Below are 17516 nucleotides of genomic sequence, written 5' to 3' on the forward strand. Positions count from 1 at the left end.
GCTACGTCACTGGGAATGTACCACACTGGAGGGAGGCAATGCCCACTGCAGGAATTCAGTCAACCAGGATGGTTAACCAGCTAAAGAGCTGTAGAAGAACAGGATTGTCTTTTGGCCTGTGGGCTGGACAATGTGCTGGCCCAGGTCTGTGGGGAGCACAGCTTATAACTGATGCAGGAATGAGAGTAATTCCAGGCGTGAAATGCTACACAAATGCCATTGAGGAGACAGGAACTGCATCTGAGCAGTAGAAGTCCAGCTGTTCCTGGAGGCATATGGACAGGGAGCTGGTTGGTCCCCTCCTGGAGCTCTTAGTATCTGCATAGGTCCTCACTGGACCCTGTGTGCTCTGCAGTAGTCAGCTTACTAGCACTGCAAGAACTAGTTGTTACATCAAATTCAGAGCAAGGCACACTGAATTTCATAGAATCACAGAGTAGTTAGGGTTGGAAAGGACCTTAAGAGCATCCAGTTCCAACCCCCTGCCATGGGCAGGGACACCTCACTCTAAACCATGTCACCGAAGGTTCTGTCCAGCCTGGCCTTGAACACTGCCAAGGACAGGGCAGCCACAGTTTCTTTGGGCAGCCTGTGCCAGGGCCTCACCACCCTCACAGTAAAGAGCTTCTTCCTTCCATCTAACCTGAACTTATCCTGCTTAACTTTAAACCTATCACCCCTTGTCCTATCACTACAGTCCTTGATAGAGTTCAAGCCTTCATTTACAGTGATGAATTTCAGACACCTGTGTAAAAAATTAAGGAGTATCTGTCAGATAGATAGCTCAAAGTCCTACCAAGGCCAGTTTGGGTGGGACTTTGAGCAACCCAGTCTAGTGGAAGGTGTCCCTGCCCGTAGGAGGGAGTTGGAACTGTGTGAGCTTTAAGGTCCCTTCCAATTCAAATTGTTCTGTGAGTCTAGCATCCCTAGATGCTAGATCCCCATCTAGATTTAGATCCCTGTCTAAATCCCCTGAAATTGAAGACTGTTAGATCCACAACCATTTCTACATGATTGATGCAAATGATCAATCGTGTGAAAGACTAAACTGCTGCCAGGGAGGTACTGGAGAAGGGCGCCTGCTAGTGCTAAATGGGCTTGGGCTGCAAGGAGTCCACAGCTCAGTGTGGTGGCATTGCACTGGCCCCTGCTAGCTGCTGCAGCATGATGTATGCCCCAGAGACCTAATGTAACAGCTGCTCCTACTCTGCTTCCCAGGGTGTCTGGGACTGCCACTTAATAGATTATGATATATACCTATTAAAAAAAGCTGTATTTAAACTCACTTTGTCTGTTTTTCTTTGTTTATTACTAAGAGCAAACTCAATTGTCTGTGTAGTTAAAGAGCTAAGACACTCCAATCCTCGTGCCTCATGTCTTTCTCTCCAGGAAAGTACCTTAATCACCCACATGTGCATGTCACTGCAACACAAATTTAACAAGCTGCCAGGGCCTCTGTAGAGTGAAAATACTTTTAACTATATAGTCTTCAAATATTTTCAGAATAATTTGTCTAATTAATGCAGTATCTGTTCCAACACTGATAGTTACAACTGAAATTTAGTAACTGTAAATTTGTCTTGCAAAATGTAACCTTTTAGACTTAATTTCCCAGGTGAAATAAAACCAAAATGGCTTTTGGATATGGTCAGAAGTTGCTGTGAACGTGCAAATCATGTCTGCCAGCTCTCACTTAGCTCATCTGGCCTCATCTCCTCTGATTTTCTTCACCGTTGTTTTCCACCAAGTCTGTTTCCAGATATACATGTTCCTGCAAGCCTTCCCTGGTACACAAACTGAGTAAAGGCTGTTGCCTTCAGAAGCTTGCTGTAAAAACGTATCCTAATAAAAGTAATTTCAAATGCTCATCTGTTACCTTACACTAGGTTTGTTTCTTACTCACCTTTTTGTGACTGTTTTGACTTTGAACACTTCCGGTGACACATTTTTCAGCCCTTTTCCCAGTCTTTCAAGAACTAATAAAAATCAGTAGTCCAATATAAAGATTGATAAATAGTTATTAATTTTATTATTAGTTATTAAACTTATTATTATTATTTTTAAAAGTTATTAAACTTTTTATTATTAGTTATTAGACTAATTGAAGTCAGCAACACTAATCTAGGAACACAGGTAGGAACCCTGAGTAGAACCTGTTCTATAACTCCAGGATGATTTAGGATGCAGTGGAGTGGAAGTACCACAAGGTGGGGGGCAACCCCAAAGGCTTTTGACTGGAGCCTATAAGGACAGGATAAGGGGGAATGTGTTCAAGCTCATAGAGGGGAGATTGCGGTGAGGTATTAGAAGTTCTTCCCTGTGATCTTTAAGGTCCCTTCCAACAGAAACTATTCCATGATTCTATGATTTGAGAATCTCTGTCACTCTCCACTTCTCCTCCTTCCAGATCTCTGAAGATGCTTGGAGAAACCGATCCTGAAAGTCATCAGCCGATGATGCTGTCAGCAGACAGCAGATGAAACACTGGAGAGCACAAATGTGGATCTTCCTGGGACGTGCCTGTCAGTCCTGCCTCACATAACCAGGTGAGGCTTGTAGATGGAGGAGCGTGACTGGGACATGAGTACCAGTGGTGTCCAGGTGGGGCAGGGTTCACACACTTTCCAGACTAAAAGAGGCAGCTCAGCTGTCCACGTAGCAAGTTCAATGTAGAACAAACCTGAGTTCCTAAGTAGTGGCTTGTTTTTCCAGGCTGCTTTTGCTCGATACATACCACTGTTAGCAAGGTGTTAGAGCATATTTCCATTTCACTATTGTGAAATCTTTCAGAGGGACATGTAGTTACTGGCAGACACTTGCTTCCTCAGGCTGCTGTTGCTCTTTGCTTAGGAACTCCTCCAATGTTCACATAAAAGTAAACAAAGGAGCTGTTGGGCTCCTACTGAGCTGCAGACTTATGTGTCCTAACACCGGCCTCTTGCAACGCTGTGTGAGAACGTTTGCAAAGCACTTCCCCTTCAGTGAGGGGTTATGTTCTAGAAAAGCATGTGTTGTCAACCTATGGAGGGAGCCCTTGGGAATGGGATGCTGCCTTTGAAGTAGAGAACTGGGGAGACCTGCAGTGTATCAAGGCTGTCTTAGGATGCTGTGATCCAGCTGTGTTGTGAATCCAGTCTCCTGCTGGAGAAACTGCAGTCGTGGATGCTGTCCCTATGTGTAGTACTGGCTTGCAAAGGGGAGGCAAGGCAAAGTTGAAATGGTTTTGAGTGTAAAGGGGAAGCAAGGTGAAAGTGATGACTACAATCGTGAGAGATGTGCAAAGATCCCTGGTCTGTGGTAAGGATCTTGTTCCGTTGTTTGCTGGTGGAGCAGAGATGTGAATTTAGAGAGCAGCTGGAAAATCAGCCTGTTGATGCTACTAGAGTTACCTCAAGGCCTTTACGAAAGTTTAGTCTTCCTGTTCCCTTCCCTGTGACTATTGTAACGTGCTTTCTGTTTCTCCTTCTGCTTCAGCAAATGCCTCCATCAACAGTAGGTGAGGATTCTCTGGCCTAGTGGGTGCAGGAGATCACACAAGATGAGCTGAACAGCCTCCTCTGGCCTTGAAAGCCTGTGGCTGTCCCATTTGTTTTTTCCTCTCTTTTCTTTCTCAAGACAAGGATCACTGTAACCCCAAAGCTTATGTGGCTGTTGATGGGATGACCAGAGGCACAGTCCTTGTGGCACAGGTGCATGGGAGCTGTCAGGAAAAGTCTTGCTGCTGATGGTGCTCTGCTGTGACCCTGTCTGCCCCCTCCCCAGTCCTGTGTGCGTGAAAATAGACAACAAAGCCAAAGCCTGTAAGTCTGCCTGCTGGGCAAGGCCTTGTTGACAAATCGTGGTGCTGAGAACTTCCTTGTGGGGCATCAATCACCGCCCAGGATGGTGTGGCTGGGAAAGGGATGAGCATTCCCTCTCGTTCCTGGTGTGGGCAGAGAGGAAGGGCACCGGAGCAGTCTAGAGCACAAGTGGCCTGTTGTCCAGCAGACTGAGTCTTCATAGAATCCTCGAGTGGTTTTGGTTTGGAAGGGACCTTCAAGATCATCCTGTTGCAAGCCCGCTGGATCTGCACTGCAACACTGGCAGCCAGTCACAGTCTGTCTGTGCCGGACAGACAGCCACTGGCCTCTGGCTGGCAGAGGGAGAAGTGAGGCTTCTGGCACCATCCCAGGGGCTTCTTTCTGGTGGCAGGAGCAACATTTCCTCCAGCCTGCTATGGGATGGAGTACCTGATAGGCAGTGAACGATGCTGGCCTTGCGTCCTCTATGGCTCACACCAGAAATGCTGCCCACTCATGTTTCTCTGTGTTTCCAGGTCACAGATTATGACAGGTCTGCCACTGATGGAGCTGTGGAACTCAGTGGGTGAGGAGGTGTGTGTGTTGGCGTATGTGCTTTTCATCGCTGTTAGAGTTTACGATTATACAGGGGTTTTGTTGTTTAGGAACTTGCTGGTGTTTCTTGCTAGTGGTTTGTTCACCTTTGTTCTGTTTGTGTTCTGTCACCTTCCTTTAGGTGGTGTCCATCAACAGAACTCTGGTGGCATGAGGGCTTGCATAAAGGGCATAAAGGGCTTGCTAGCTGGCTTTACTGCTAGCGGAGTAGTTGTCAACCCTTGATAACTCTTTCTGCAGAGAAAAACGAAGGGAGAAACCGTTTTCTGCACTGTTACAATTATTTTGGCAAGATCTTGCAAGGAGCCCCCTTTACACCCGAGTGCGGAGTCTTGTGGTCCGTCGAAACATGCCAACTGTTACCATTTCACTTGAAACACATCCTTCACCTCATCTTGGTGAAAAGCGGGGTGTTAAAATCCGTAAGGACAGGTACTGTGGCTTTAAAGCAAAACATCCTCCCTGGCCTCTCCTCCAAAGTTGAATGAAAAAACCTTCAAACCCTTAGGGTTCACTTGAACCTAGCAAATGCCCCTGAAACTGTGGTTGCACTTTGTTCACGATCTGTAATTCCCCACGAACTTAGCATCTGCTTTTCCTAGAGGTTACATTGCTTGTCCTTGTTTAATGGGCTCTGCTTATGAAATTAATCATAGAATCAACGAGGTTGGAAATGACTTTTAAGATCAACTCCAACCATTACCCCATGTCCTCGGTTCAGATGTGACATTATTTTTCTCCTTCTTACTATCTGTGCAGTGCTGTGATTTCAGCTTTAGTCTGAGAACACTGCTGGTAACACATCAGTGTTTTAGGTGCTGCTAAGTAAAGCAGCAGCTTTTCAAGTCTCTCATGCTCTGCCAGTGAGGAGGAGCACAAGAAGCCGGGATGGAGCAGAGACAGCACACGTGACCTAAACTAGCCGAATGGGTATTCTATGCCACAGCACATCATGCCCAGCACATAGACTGGGGGAGTTACCCAGAAGGGACCTGATCACTGCTCAGGTAGGGCTGGTGACCAAATGCATTGTGCATCACAAGTGTTTATTTTTTATCCCTTCCCTTTTTAGTTTTATATTCTCTCCCCTTGTTATTTCCCTTATCATTATGTTTATTATTAACAGCAGTAGGTTTGTATTATACTTTAGTTATTGGAGTCTTATTTTCTCAATCCTTGTGGTTTAAATTCTTTTGATTCTCCTCCGTGTCACTGGCTTTTGTTTGGCCACCGTTGCACTTTGAGCTGATGATTCCAGAGAACTGTTGAACATGGATGTTTTCTACTACTACTGTCTTACTAACTGTGCTGGGACTCCATGCCAGGTATCAGAATAGGGTGCAAGGGCAAATGCTGGATATTTGGGGTACCAAAAGAAAGGTCACAAATTCCCATTTTGATAGTCAGTTTGTGGCTTTTTGATGCAGTAAAGAGTTCCAGCTCTGGGGCTGATCATTACAACTCTGGCATCTGAGGGGACGATGTGCTTGCCTGCAAGGTACTTAAGTAAGGAGCCTTGCCCTGCAGCCCACCAGTCCCCAGGCACTGGGAGTTGCCTGCAGAGAGGAAAGGGAATGATTTACTTTGCCCTAAGAGTTTGTTACTGCCTTCAGTAATGTCAGGGTACCCTAACAGGGTGAGTTATTGTACTAGGTATGAAAAATTTCCATTTCAGTTCCAGAGATCAGGCTGAGGAGGTTAAAAAGCCATGAAGCAGACTGTTTCCAAATAAAGCTAATGAAAATGTGAAATAACAAACAGATAACAAACAGATTTTTTAATAGGAAACATTTAATAATACATCATTAGGAATAGTGACGCTCTCACAAGCAAATTCTGTGTATACAGGGTGGAGGTTTTTCCATTTAGCAGAGTAAGGAGCTAGTTTGGCATACAACCAAGTCCTTGTACAGAGCAATGAATCTGTGAATAGTTCTTAATAAATTAATAGTAGGAATGGAGAATCCAGCAGAAATTAAATAAATTATCATTTTCTCTCTTGCATCAATCCTACACAATAAATACATTTATAAATACCATGGAAATCACAATAAATAAATACCAGACTGACTGTCTTACAGATTCCATAGGATAGCTATTCCAAGTGAGAAATCCCAGCTCCCAGCACAAGGCTGGCTGTGGCTCAGGAACCTGCTGTTGACACAACATACTGGCGCGCTCCAGGGGAGCAGGAGGAAGTATCAGTTTGCTGGTTTTCAGCAAAATAGCATAAACGAACCGTGCTGTGAGTGCCGTGCACTTCCCCGGGTGCGTTTGGCTCAAGTGGTTGCCAAGGGTCCTTCATTTCCTTTACCAAACCACTTTTCCTATTCAAGCATCTTCAGTGTCAATGAGCTGGCAACACTGCCCATTCCAAAAGGCTTTCTTAAATAGATGCAGTGAAATCAATCAATCAGTAAATAACCAAGTCCGCAGGAAGCAGAGTAACACTGATGGAGGAGGTGGCAGATGCACCCTGTTCAAAAGCTGCTTTTCCCAAATGCTCCTCTCAAGGGAGGAGTGGGGGCAGTTCCCAGATTTGTTTGTCCTGATGTTTCTCAGAGTGGAGAGTCAGAGTTGAGTTGAGCCCTAGGAAGAGGTGAGGGAAGAGAATAATTTAAAGGGAGGTTCAAGGATAGTTATCACCGCTTAGCATTAGCAAACAGCTGAGCGGTCTGTTTGCCACTCTATGGGCTGTCCTGAGGCATGGAAACAAGAAAGGTGACGTCTCAAAAGCGATTACTGAAATCCTAGTGTGTGCATATCTGGTGCCCAGCTAGGAAACTGCTGCTGCAGGAGTTTCTGCATTTTCTTGCATCAAGAAACTCATTAATTCAGAAATAGGATTTGTTAACATACAGTACTGTAGGAAAGGAAAAGATGCATTTTTTTAAAGCCTAATTTTTCAAACTGAGCCAAACATTTCTGAGTTCCTTTCCTTCCAGACCAAGTTGCAGGTACTCAAAGGTTTACTATTGATGCCTCCGCTTGAACAAGGACCTTGCAGCAGTCAGACTCTAGACCAATTCTGAGACTAATTCTGTAATTAATCAGCAAGGTTCCTTGGGGTTTTATATCTCATGAAGACAAAATGGGAAGTACCACTAAGAACTGCCTTTTGGGGAGGTTTAGCCCTCAGCTGCCCAAATGGAAAGGGAATGGGACTTACTTGGCCAAAATTGCCTTTATGATTATCTGCACCCAGGGAGCAGTGGGCTCCAAGCACACCTCTCTGCCATCCTTCAGAGTAGCTCTGCAAAAGAAAGATTAAAGAGAAGTCAGGAAACCACTGCATGGGTCAGTTTTACTCACATAGTGCAATATTGCATTTGTAGATGAGTGTAAATTGACCCCAGCTGCTTGTTAGGCTTGGCCGATTTGGTTTATGTGTTCCACAACAGAGGAAACTAAAACCAGCCAGGAGCTGTGTGACTCTGTGCCTGCTCTCAAAGCAGCCATGCATTCCCCACATCTTCTTCAATATATATGGGTACTTGGTTTGAATTGGTTTACGTGAGTGACTGAAACCTCCAGCGCTGAGGATGCTTCAGCAGTACAAGAATTTCAATCTTTCAGTCCCTCCTCCGTGCTATTTAAGACCAAATTAATTTCATTTCTTTCCCTGTGTCTGCTTGTGGGAACTTGTTTTTTCCCTCTGAGACTGATCCAAACTGTTTCCCCAGGAGTATTTTTGCCTAATAAATAAATGTAGCATTTAAAGGGCACTGTTGTCTCGTGTATCAAGAACTGCCTGGTCCTTGAAATTAATGTTTTACCCCCAGAAATATTTAATATGTCCAATGACAGATGAGTAATGATCAGTTCGGGAATACCTAAGGTCACAGAGACGATGAAGAACATGGTGTATTACTTGAAACTGCCTTTCTCAAAAGAATAACCAAATCTGACCCCATCATGTCATGGTTATGAAGTGTGAAAGCCCCAGAAGCAGGAGGAAGGTGAAGAAGAGGAAGGCTCTTGCAGAGCTACTTACATGACTTCAACATTCTTGCAGTGGGGACCGCTCTGTGTGAGCTTGACATCTTGAATGGACTTAGGGGGGATGAACTTGGAATGAGTGGCTATGCACTGGCAACGGAGCTCGGTTCCCATTCTGGCCAGGGTCCTACCTGTGAGCAGGAAAGGAAGGACATGGTTGGAGAGGTGCTCCTACCCATTGGTGGGTCAGGCATAAAGCTCAACTTCTCTGGTTTATCCACATTCGCAGTTAAAATACTGTATTTGTCCAAGCTGCCTAAATCAGTCCTTATGGAATAAAGATGAGTTGCTTGTTTCAAAAGAGCTGATGCCCAAGTACATTGAAAACTAAATGAACGCCTCCTTTTGAAGTAAACTACATGGGTTGTGTTTACTTGTACTGGCCACACTGTACGGTGAGTTGCATCATTTTAACATGTGGATTGACAAACTGGTGACTACACGGAAGACAGAGCCCTTGAGCTTTTCATTACTGCAGGCTTGCCCATGGTTGTATGTTCATATCTGTTCTCTGTTCCCAGCTGTATATTACTTGCTTGAGGCAGTATGATCATTAAGTAACAAATATGAGATCATAAGCTGTTCATTATGTGGGAAGGAAGTGAAACATTCAGACACATGAGAAGGAGATCCTGTCTCTCTCTGCTAACACTTCGAACGAAAAACAGAAGCAAGGCAAATTCAAGTTGCATCCTTAAGGTTTTTCCCACAAGATGTCAGTAACTCGTCTGCACAAGGGCTATGTGAAGCAAGCCTTCAGAATGCAAAGGAGTTGCTGCAAATCTCCTGAAAGAAACTTCCCCAAACCAATGCAAAGCTACCTCAGTGCAAGGAAAAGCATCTTGGAGATGCCTACGCAGCGCTGCGGTCCTCAGGAGGGATTCACTCACCCTGAGAGATAGCCACGGAGATCAGGCAGAAAGCCAGGACAGCCACGAGTTTGCCGTTCATCGTTGGACAAGGAGCTGCTGCTGGATGGGTTCTGTGGAGCAGTGAGCTCTTCTGTCCCGAAGGATTGCTGATGCCTCTCAGGACGATCCATGTGGCTTATATAGGGCTTTGCACCCCTCGCCTCTGCTGGGCTAGCATGGGGATTGCGTGAGAGGAATTTCCCCGATGCAGAACAAATGAGTCACATGACTGTTGTGAAACGGCTTCCTAGATGACGAGGAATTATTCTGCCGAGAATGACAGAATGTGTTAATTTATCAAAATATGTAAAGAATAGCCATGCATTCCTATGTCTGGTGTTGGCTTTTGGAAATGCCGTGCTTTGCATACAGCTTTGTGATGGCCTCAGTTACATCTGTGTTACAACTGTTTATCACAAGGGAATAACTTCCTTGTAGAGCTGCCAGCTCTAGACTTGAAACAGTGAACTTCTCATCTCCGTTTCTGCTGATAGCTTCCACTTAACCTGATCTTAAGCCACTGGAGTGGAAGTGGGGCAGTGCTGAAATCACTGAAAAGATTTTTCGCTGGGCTCAGGATTTACCTTGGTGTATTTTGATATCGATGACTTTAATTCCTTGTGCTTTTTTCGATGTTCAAGGTGCATTTCACAAAGGCAATTCGTCTGTGCTACTGTCAGTTCAGGAAAGGACCTGAGGCTGCAGTCTTTAAAGCTTCCTGGGGAAAGCAAATGGTAAATTCTGAGCAGTTTTGAGAACCCTGCCTGCATTTGTCATGTCACACATATTAATGAATGATGAACAGAGGAAGCTTTGCATGCAGGCTAAACAGCATGACCTGCAGAACTGCTATTGCTTTTGTTCCCTTTGTAAGTCTAGATATTTTTAATGAGTCTTTTCTGCCTTCTTTTTCAGTGACCATAACCGTAGGTCTTAGCAAAGGGAAATAATGAAGCATTAAAGCACTGCTGCAGATATTTCTGCTCAAGAGCCTTGTTGCATGAACACCGGCGCTTTACTTGCTGGGGCTGGTAGTGATACTTCCTTTTGAGGGTGACAATTTCAGGGGAAGACTTGGGATTAAATCATAGAATCCCAGACTGGTTTGTGTTGGAAGGGACCTTAAAGCTTATCCAGTTCCAACCCTGCCACGAGCAGGGACACCTTCCACTATTGCAGATCACTCCAAGCCCTTATAGACGTGCTTCTCCCCAACTCTGGGGAGCTTGTAAAGGCTCTCAGTTACCAGTAGTGTGTACAACATTATAAGTTATTTATAGTAATACTTTCAGAGCTTGCCCATGATTTACTATGGTTTACTGTGTGCCATTTGTCATAAACTTACTTGATAAAAGGACCTTTGTGATGACAATTCATCTGTTTCCCAGCACTGTCTCAGCTGGCCCAAGGGAAGACACCACCAAGTTTGTCTTTCCTGCCTACTGATCCCAATTCTGACTTCTGAGCTGCGCCTCAGAGAGTTTTACATGTATTCTCTGAAGGCGTGACAAGGAGAGGATTTTACCGGGTACTGAAGGTTGTGTTTTATTGTTCATGTTGTCATGCTAAATTCACAGGACGGTTTCACTGGAAGCAGGCTGTAAATGTTGGAGCTTTAACCAGTTTACCTGGAACAAGGTTTTGCTGATTCTTTTCCTGTGGGCTCTCTGTGTCTCTACAGATGTATGTACACCCGCAGGGCAATTAAAATTGTATTAGGGATCCCACTTTTCTCTGTTACTATTTGCAGCTTTGTTATCTAATCCTGCAGTGTGACAAAATGTCATTAGTGTCCGAGGCAAAAAGAAAGAGAATTCCCCCTCAAATCCCCAAGGAAAACCAAGGATTGCTTGTCCTCCTGACCACTGGGCTCAGCAGTTTCCTGAGCGTGGCAGTAACAGATCTGCAGAAACCCCCGGACCAGAGGGAAGCCAGGAGCCTGTTCGACCTCTGTGATTAACCCTGCCCTTAAGCAAAGAGATCTCTTCAGAACAGGATGTTCCTTATGAAAAAACCCACCGTGTTTGCTGAGAGCTGAGGCATTTTCTCTCCCTCCACTTCTTCTCTGATGGGGGACAGCTCCAATGGGATTATGTGAAGGGGGTGTTACAGAGATGATAGAGGCATGAGATCGGGCCCAAAGACCAGGTACTCCTAACCTGGATTCCTGGGGGTGCCCAAGTCCTCCCTCCATCCTGTCTGCTCTTTGCCCGGGATCTCACCCCAGCCTCTGCCTATGGGAACTCCATTATCTCATTTTGTGAAGCTGATACTGCCGCAAGCAGATACCTTCCATGACTAAACCCGTTAAAAGCATGCCAGTAACCAACAAAACAACAGTTAGGCAATAGTTCAATAACTGAAAGACAGTTGAAAAGGGAAGTAAATACTTCCCTTGGCTGTGCTTGAAGGCAGGGGATAGGATGTGTTCTCATGATGCAGGAGGGAAACTAGTGGGTTTTCTTTTTCCTGATTCATAGCCCTGTCTAGTGAACACAAAAGTCAATCTTTTGTGATCTTGTAAAGGATCATTCAGAGCCTTTGTATCATATGCAGCAAGGGACACCCAAACACAGCGGTGGGGGGGATTCATGCGTGCTCTGGTGACCAGGGTAATCAGAGAGATGGGGGAAGAGCTGGGCTTCAGCCCCTTCCTTGTTTCGGCCGCCCAGTTCCAGAGGACTGCTCCAGCCCGTGGGCTGCTTCAGTTTCTCTCAGTAAGAAAAGTCAGAAGGACCCTGTCTTGGTTTAGACAAATGCAAGCCTCCCACTGGAGCAGCTGTGCGCACAGGAGCCCGGCAGCCTGGGGGACACAGCTTTTGCTCGAGCGAGGGTTCAGCCCATGCAAGGTGACCTCTGCCAACCCCTGTCTCCTGGGCATCCTCTCTGCAGCCACTCTTGTTCCCCAGGGGAAATAAAACCCTCTCTGTCTGCTGAAACCACCTCCTGTTCCCCACAGAGGGCTTGGCATTCATCTGCCGTTCCTCTCCATCTGCCAAGAGCCAACGGGTAAATACCGGGCTGGGAAATAATCCCTTGCACTGCTCAGGAGCTGGGCACAGTGCTGTGCAAACACTTGTGAGGTACGGCAAGGGGAGCAGAAGGGCTCCTAAACATCTGCCTTTGGCTTGCTCTATGAGGAAGTGGTAGTGTAGAAAGGAGAAAAAGCTTAGGCCAGCTTGTGATTTTCCGTCCAGTGAAGTGTGTAAATACAGATGGTGACGTGCCCTCAGTCAGATCCTGGCAAGTTCTGGGCTTCCCTGAGCCCCTCTGCAATCACAGAACAGCAGTACAGCTCTGTAGTTGATTTGTCTTTTAACTGACGTGTTTATAAATACAAGAGTATATATTTATGTGACTTCGTATTTATTGGTGATATGTATTCCATTTCATACTCACGTGTTCTCTGCATGGAAACTGTCTATTCTCTATTGTAGCTTCCAGTTAAAAAGCTGTTGTGGGTTAAATGAAATGTTGCATTTGATCCAATTCAGTATCAGAAGTCGCTGATTATATTAATATAACATACAGAGCAATAGCAGAAAATGATACATTAATATTCACTATAATATAGACATAAAATATTACCAAATATTAAACTGGATCGATTTGGTTTTAACAGAGAAGACACTAAGTCCAACCAGTGAGGTGTTATGGATGGGCAGCTGGAGTTCTTGCTCATTGCTTTAGCTGCGTTTTCCTGTCCTGAGCTTGGCAGGAAGCATTTTCTGGCTGCGGCAGTAAGATATGGAAGTGGCGGGATGAAACTAATGGGAAGTTTTGAGAAGTTTACACCAGGAACTTCTGATTAAATGAGAAGTGGTCAGCAGACATCATGCACATCATGCATTCATCTCCGCCTCTTAAAGGGTCACTTGCTGTAACCCTTGCTGCCTACTTAAACTCTGTGAGTCCATCATGGTCTTTTTCCCTTCAGTTCACCATCGCCATGACCACTCACCTCTGAGCTGATAACTGCTGCTAGAATCCCCATTTAAACCTCTTATCCTCAGAAACTAGATTTATATTGCCAGGCATAAACCACATGTAGCAAATCATGATGGGAAAACATCTTTAAAACCTTTTTGACTATAGAAAGAAATTAATAATGAGTGCAATGGGAATTAATGCATTAAACTGATGTTTAATGGCAAATGCTCCATTCCTGGCAGTGTTCAAGGCCAGGCTGGGCAGAGCCTTGGGCAACATGGTCTAGTGTGAGGTGTCACTGCAGGGGGTTGGAACTGGATGACCTTAAAGTCTTTTCCAACCCTAACCATTTTATGACTCTCTGATTTACCATAACAAATACATAAGCTGCAAAATCCTTTTGCAAAGCAGAAAAATGTGGCCTATTAGAGTATCAGGTAGAACTAATACGAAAGAAATAATATTGCCAAATATTTCCCATTTTGTTAAAATAATGTCTTCTCTTCAGACCTATGACTTCTGAACTTCTTTTTATATATATATATATACATGTGTATCTCTACCTCCATCTTCCTATCTATAAGTGAAAATACAGCACAACAGATACCACTTCAGAAACAACACCAGTAATTTAGTGTCTCCAATTTTAGATGCTTCCTTCTTAGAACAATTGATGAGACATAGTGAGGCACCTCATAGGCAGTAATTTAGGTGTCAGGCCACGCTTGCTTGCAGCTGTGCTGCAGGTACCTCCAGTCAAGGACTGCTTGGCTAAAGTAACTAATAAAGACACTCCATTTCCTTCAGTCAGTCACATTTTAACCAGCATTCCCCATGCCGGTAAGTGGCACATCTCATAGATCATTTTACAAATATGTTGCCACAAAAGTTATTTTCTGGGTATAGAAAATGAAACTTTGGTCTCTGTAGAACTCATTGCTGCAGCTGCCAGGAGCACCTGGTGCAGGAGCTGTGCCCAGTACATATGTGCAAAGATAACAAAATCCTGGGTTTATGCAAAAGCTGCTCCATCAGAAAGGAATTCCTTGGGCCTGTGTCCAAAGAGTGCTCAGCAGGAGCTTGTTTGCCCCATTTACAGCAGTGAAGGCTGATAAGCATAGAAATGCCAGCTCTACACCTGAATTATATCCAGAAAGAGGAGGTGGGTCTTTTAGAGCTTGGTTTTTGTAAGGGTCAAGCATGCACCCAGATTGTGCCACCTCTAAGGTGGATTAACACACAAGACAGGTGCTAAAGTGAGGAACCAGTTTTAATCCTCAGGCATTTAGGAATACAGATTTAGAGAGAACCATTGACAAGAACTCCTAGTGCCTGAAGAGGGAGAACAGTTTCATGACAAGAAATCAAAATACGCCTTCTAAAACCGTGTTTCAGCTGAAGCAGATCCAGTAAAGAAAACATCTCACCTGGCCAAAATAGCCTTCACACTGAGCCGGACCCAGGAAGCAGAGGGTTCCAGGCACACTGGCCTGCCGGACCTCCGCGTAGCTCTGCCAAGGAAGAACAGAGAAGTTCAGGCTAGGGCGGTCCTCATGGGTCTGAAATCGATCTAGTGATCAAGGAAACGGGTGGCATGTCTGAGAGAACTAGGGAGAATTATTTTCCCATAGTGTTTTCATATGCGGGCATTTGGGTTTTTTCATGAATGATGTTTCTATAGGCACTTGTGGTGCAATCTTTTTAATGAGCCTGATGATTTTTTATTAGGTTTCCTGTTCTCTCTCTGGTCATAGTTTAGCAGATATTTCAGGAACTTAATTATTTTGGAAAGCTATTTCCTTTTTTTTTAACTCGAACCTGTTCCATTTACTGGTGAGGTGGAACTGGATGACGTGCAATGCTGTATAGAGGGTGTGATTGTACTGGAATTATTTGCGTATGAAACCATAGTGAAAGCACAAGAACCTGAAAGCTCCCCTCTGCTTACAGGAATGCATTGATTCAATTCATGTGAATAGCTCCTGATGTACTTCTAAATTTAGCTGACCATGTCTTTTACTTTGTACTCACTTGGATTTTCCAATTCCCACTTCTCGCACAGGAAAATGCTCGGTATACAATTCTGACATAGGGAATAGCTTGTGGCATTTCAAACTTTGCCACACGCAGACCAAATTAGTGGAAATTGCTTGAATTCATGTAAATAGGATCAAGATTGTATCTTCAATTGATTCTTCATTGTCCAAATTAGTAATCATGCCCTGCATGTGTTATGGGATCTAGTCCTTTCCTCCGATGATGGGTGTAATTAAGATTTAAGCACAGAAAGAATTCTAAAGTACTGTCTGGAAGTGACTTGTTTGCGGGGAATTATCTCATTCCCTTGCTACGTCTAATACCTTATACTTGGTGTCCCGTGAAGCCTTTGCAAGGGGTACATTATTCATGGTGCAGTTAGTAAATCTTAAGTTCCCCAAAAGATGCTAAGCTTTAATGTCCGCATCTAATATTCTTGTAAAAACATGACTTCTTTCAAGTGACGCTTGGCTTGTCTGAATGTTCTGAATGGGGAAACATGAAGCCAAACATGAATGGTACATCTGTAAGATTCACGTTTATATTGGTGTCACAATAGATGAGAACACTGGTCTTTGCTTACTTGCAAAGTGGTAAGAATGAACTGCAACAGATCATTCATGTTTCAGAATAAGTGCCTTCAGCAAGTTTTACCTTCAAATACTATTAATCTTTAATTCATAACCTGTGAACTCTCTTATGAACATTCTACTGGCTTTGAGTTTGACTTACACATTTACATGCTTCTGAACATGAGTTTTACTCTAGGAGATGTCTGAGGATATTTGGAAACTTTTATCACCAGTAATAATCACCATTATTTTTCCTCCTCATTCCTGAATCCAGCTCCTCACTACGTTGGGTTTTTTTTCTTAACACATTTCTAAGATGTGTCATCAATAATATTGCTCATTTCAATCCTTCCTATTTTTCATCTAACCACAGCATTACCAAGGGGTATGTACTGTACTTGTTCTCTCGCCTGAAGCAACTCATCCCTCTTTGAAAAGAGGTGACTAAAACTTTCCAGAAACAAAAATCTTCCAGAATAAGCACTGGGACAATTTAATCTCAAAGGTGACTTCTCTAAGAGCACCCCCACAGAAAAGGAGAATCTAAGGAGAGGTGACAGTCAAGCTTGGTCATAACATGCTCCACAGTTCCTACCCAGTAGTGAGTTTAAAGTATATGCTGCCTTCCCTACCATTGCCGTATACTGTGTGCTATGACAGGAGAATATTGCTAATAGTTAAGTGATGATGACTAGTCAATAGGATGTGCCTTGGGAAAAACCCTGAAATGAAAAATTTCTATGGCACAGAAGTAGAATCATAGAATAGAATCATAGAAGAGTTAGGGTGGGAAAGGACCTTAAGATCATCAAGTTCCAACCCCCCTGCCATGGGCAGGGACACCTCAGACTAGACAATGTCACTCAAGGCTTCGTCCAACCTGGCCTTGAACACTGCCAGGGATGGAGCATTCACAGCCTCCCTGGTCAACCCATTCCAGTGCCTCACCAGCCTCACAGGAAAGAACTTCTTTCTTATATCCAATCTAAACTTCCCCTGTTGAAGTTTCAACTCATTACCCCTTATCCTGTCACTGCAGTCCCTAATGAAGAGTCCCTCCCCAGCATCCCTATAGGCCCCATTCAGATACTGGAAGGCTGCTATGAGGTCCCCACGCAGCCTTCTCTTCTCCAGGCTGAACAGCTCCAACTTTCTCAGCCTAAGTCCCAACTTTCTCATCCTATACGGTAGAGAGAACTGTATTTTCCATAGTCCAGTGAGCTGCTCATAGTAAATACCAGTGAGTTCATCCATGGGGCAAGCACTTACATATATGGAAGACATGAGGCAAAAGCATCTGCAGGCCATGCTCTCCTGTAGCAAAATTCTATTTGTGCAGTGCAGGCACTTCTAGGTTGAGCTTTGCTGTTTATTATCAGTGTAAATAGGAAGTTTGAGACTATTCTCTATTGATGCCGGAATAGCTTTTTACACCCTGTAACTGCGATATCCAGTGTGTCAAGAGAGGTGGGACAGAAAGTCATTGGAAAAGTAGAGAAATAATTCAGGTCATGGAGAAAATCCTGTGAAATTTAGGGAATCTGAAATTGCAGGCTTTGCCATAGCATACCCACTGAAGAAGAGCACTAGGGAAGTCTTTCTCCTTAGCAACAGCCACCCACCCTTTAAGTACCCAACTTGCCTTCAGAGGGTTTGAAAGTAGGTGATCATGT

General features: G+C 44.3%; 1 protein-coding gene across 1 annotated transcript; it reads right to left on the minus strand.

The window, feature by feature from the left end:
* Positions 1-6151: 6151 nt before the first annotated feature.
* On the minus strand, positions 6152-9550 carry LOC133208152 (interleukin-8-like). The gene is given in 5 exon segments (XM_061345823.1): positions 6152-6983; positions 7564-7647; positions 8389-8524; positions 9284-9353; positions 9355-9550. Coding segments are annotated over 5 exon segments (402 nt in total). The 5' UTR covers positions 9436-9550; the 3' UTR covers positions 6152-6952.
* Positions 9551-17516: the final 7966 nt, after the last annotated feature.

This window comes from Neopsephotus bourkii, unplaced genomic scaffold, assembly GCF_033783945.1.
Source record: "Neopsephotus bourkii isolate Nb327-2 ecotype Australia unplaced genomic scaffold, CSIRO-AGI_Nbou_v1 NB_244, whole genome shotgun sequence".
Lineage (NCBI taxonomy): Eukaryota > Metazoa > Chordata > Aves > Psittaciformes > Psittacidae > Neopsephotus > Neopsephotus bourkii.